Source organism: Anneissia japonica, unplaced genomic scaffold (genome assembly GCF_011630105.1).
Source record: "Anneissia japonica isolate Jap-2015-1 unplaced genomic scaffold, ASM1163010v1 scaffold2207_len539183_cov196, whole genome shotgun sequence".
Taxonomy (NCBI): Eukaryota; Metazoa; Echinodermata; class Crinoidea; order Comatulida; family Comatulidae; genus Anneissia; species Anneissia japonica.
Genome location: NW_022699997.1, coordinates 439569 through 442802, shown reverse-complemented (window position 1 = coordinate 442802; position 3234 = coordinate 439569). Strand labels below are relative to the sequence as shown.

At 34.7% G+C, this 3234-nt stretch overlaps 1 protein-coding gene across 1 annotated transcript in view; it reads right to left on the bottom strand.

Annotated features, from left to right (window-relative positions):
- Positions 1–826, bottom strand: part of LOC117103264 — a 66660-nt gene extending 65834 nt beyond the window's left edge. The window contains exon 1 of the mRNA XM_033243833.1: positions 659–826. Within this exon, the coding sequence (XP_033099724.1) occupies positions 659–731 (73 nt within the window). The 5' untranslated portion in view covers positions 732–826. The remainder of the gene's footprint in view (positions 1–658) is intronic.
- Positions 827–3234: the final 2408 nt, after the last annotated feature.

Sequence of the window (3234 nt, the reverse complement as noted above, 5' to 3'; positions counted from 1 at the left end):
TGTTACCCCGGTGTACTTGTTCACTCGGCCCCTGTCGGGGACAGATGAAAGTGCGCCGGTTTACTGGCTGCGGAGGGCATGAAGTGACCCTCAGGGGAGGAGGAAGTTATTTAAAAGTGCAACATTCCCGAGCGCATAGAGACCTCGTTCATTTGCGCTAAACCATCTATTATTATTATTATTATTATTATTATTATATATATATGAATATATATATATATATATATATACATACATATGAATATATACAGTATATATATATATATATATACATATATATACATAATATAAATCATAGTATGCTGCATAGCACTGAACATAGTATATAATTAAACTAATATGCAAATGATAGAAACAGGGAGCACCGTGTATAATATTTATATGGCAACTTGGTATGGTGCTATGATTCCATTTACCTGCTGAATATTAAATAAGCATATGTGAATATTATCACACACGCTCCAATCTAGCTCGGAATAGGATATAATTTTGTCATGATGGGTAAACCAATATAGTTGCTGAATAAAATTATCGATTAAGCATATTCTGAAAAACAGCAATTCGCCTTTCAGGTCAAAACGTACATTATATGAATATAAATACCTAATAGAATAAGTGTAAATATTTGAATAATTAATATAAAATTAAATGTGCTTACCGGCATAAACTTTGAAAGAAAACACAAGCACCAGTAGACCTGCTAATTGTAATTTTTCCCGGCATTTTAACATGGTTCATTAGTAGAACTACCTGACGTAAAGGCGTTTTGCTATCTTTTTGAGCAGGCTACTTCAGCTCTCGGGATCAACTGACGAACTAAGGAATTATAGACATCGAACAATTACGATGTCAAGGTTTTTTTTTCTTTTTTCTTTATCTATAATTTTCGCTATGGCACTACCCAGTCACAGTTCAAAGCTTCTCGGTAGTATCAATTAAGCCTTTTAAGGAATAATGTATAAAATGAATGCATACAAAACCACCAAACTGAACTATCTTACAATATGTCATTGTCTAAGGCACAAAGAGTTGCTACCTCACTTCAAATTAATCCTACGTGTTAATTAACGTACAGCGTTAAGATGTATCAGTAGTATATTCATTGCAAATTCCTATAATAATAATAATAATAATAATAATAATAATAATAATAATGATAATAATAATAATAATAATAGTAATAATATTTACTTTGAAATTTATGTTTTATTAAGGCAACCCAATAATGCAAAACTACAATGGAGGAAGTATCTGTCTACATTTCTTTTGTTATGATACATACGCATAGACAACGGCGGCGGAAGCGTGGGTGGGGGTGGAGACCAGGGGGCCATTGACCCCCCCACTTTTTCTACTGGGAGGCCTCGCTGAAATGTCATTATTATTATTATTATTATTATTATTATTATTATTATTATTGTTATTGTTATTGTTATTGTTATTGTTATTGTTATTATTATTATTATTATTATTAGCGTAATATAACCACATTTAAACTCCATCAAATTTAACGAAAACAATAAGATACTTAATTAGGCCATTTTTTTAAATAAAATACTCTGAAGGTTAACTACAGAATTTACAGTAATAATAATAATAATATTTCGTTCTTATATAGCGTACACTGTAGTTAATGTGTTAGATTGTAAAAGCTGTATTGAATACAAAAATAATCTTTTCAATAAAAAAAATCTTTCGCTTGACATTAGGAATTAGTCATTTGTGAAACAAAATGATAAGCTATGTCAAGTGGTGGATTCAAGGGGCGACCAGTCAGCAGAGGGCCCCAACCTCCTATTTTTTTTTTTCAAAATTTCAATAAAATGGAGAAAAGAGACAAAATTTGATTCAACTTTTAATCTGAGAGTATCATTTCCGGCCATCTAGAGGTGCCATAATCATAATTCTTTTTTACCTCAGCCGCAACCGTTGTGGGGCTGAGGTGGGTGGACATTCCATTTGCGCAAGACCCTCTCTGGGTTCCTCTATTTCGACTTCCTGGACCCGCCACTGTTGGAGTATCATTTCCGGGCTACTATAGAAGGGTAATTTTTATCCATCGGGGGAAAAGTGAAGGTTTCGTCGGGGAATACCCATTTCAATGATAACCCTCATGATAAATAATTAATTGAGATCGTGGAAGCAATCTCGTGGTGGATTCAAATGCGGGGGGGGGGGAGTGCGGTAAATTGTTCAAATTCTTTTTTAAAAAGAGATATAAAGAAAATTATATTTATAGTGCAATTTCTGGCCATCTAGGTGCCATAATCACAAATTTTCTCCTTCATCCATCTGTGAAACCCCCCCCCCCCCCCCCCACCGGCCCCTCTATTTCAATTATGAAGTGATATTATACGCTTGATGCCTATAAAATAACTAATAAAATTCACCAAATTTAGTCAAATACCCGTAGCTTCGCCCCCTGGACCCCCACCGGGGGCCCTTGGCGGTCCCCTGGCCCCAGCCTAAATGCTCGCTGCGCTCGCATACTGGACCTTATGAAATGCCCCCTCCCACTTTCAAAAACATTCCACCGCCGTTGCGCATAGAAAGTAGGCCTACATCAGTTCACAACAGTTTTAAATTGATAATTTAAATTGTTGCAACAACACATGACATAAATATAAACTGCTGTTCGGACAAGTAGTTGTTGGACTGAAATTGGAAGTCATATTAACCTTTTCCTTATTTCTAGTACTCTACATCCAGCATGTATCGTCAGTCTGATAGTAGTGACATTTACACCACTACAGAGCGAAAAGCAAAAGACAAAAAGCATTATAGTAGCAAAAATGGCCCGGCCCTGGGAAAACATGAGCGTAAAAGAACATATAGTAGTTAGTCTCAAATAACTGTGGACAACAATAACATAATAAACAAACAAAAAATCATTTAAAATTCCATTCAACGAAGTTAAAATCGTTAACAAAAAATCGGCGCTCAGGTAGGAAAAATGTCAGAACCTTAGCAGATAATACTTCAGAGCATTGGAAAAAAAAAAATGTAAAGGTCCCCGCCCGACGGGGCCGATGCCCACAATCATACAATCTAGTTGAGAAGTGAGCTGATGTAATTGGAATGTTGCCATTAATTTAGTATATATATAAACTTTATTTATTCACACAAAAAAACAGTATACACTCGTTCAATCAAGAGATTGTTTTTCAACAGGTTCGTGACAATACTAATAAAATAAATTGCTTAAAAATTAATAATCAAAATATTCCTTTAACA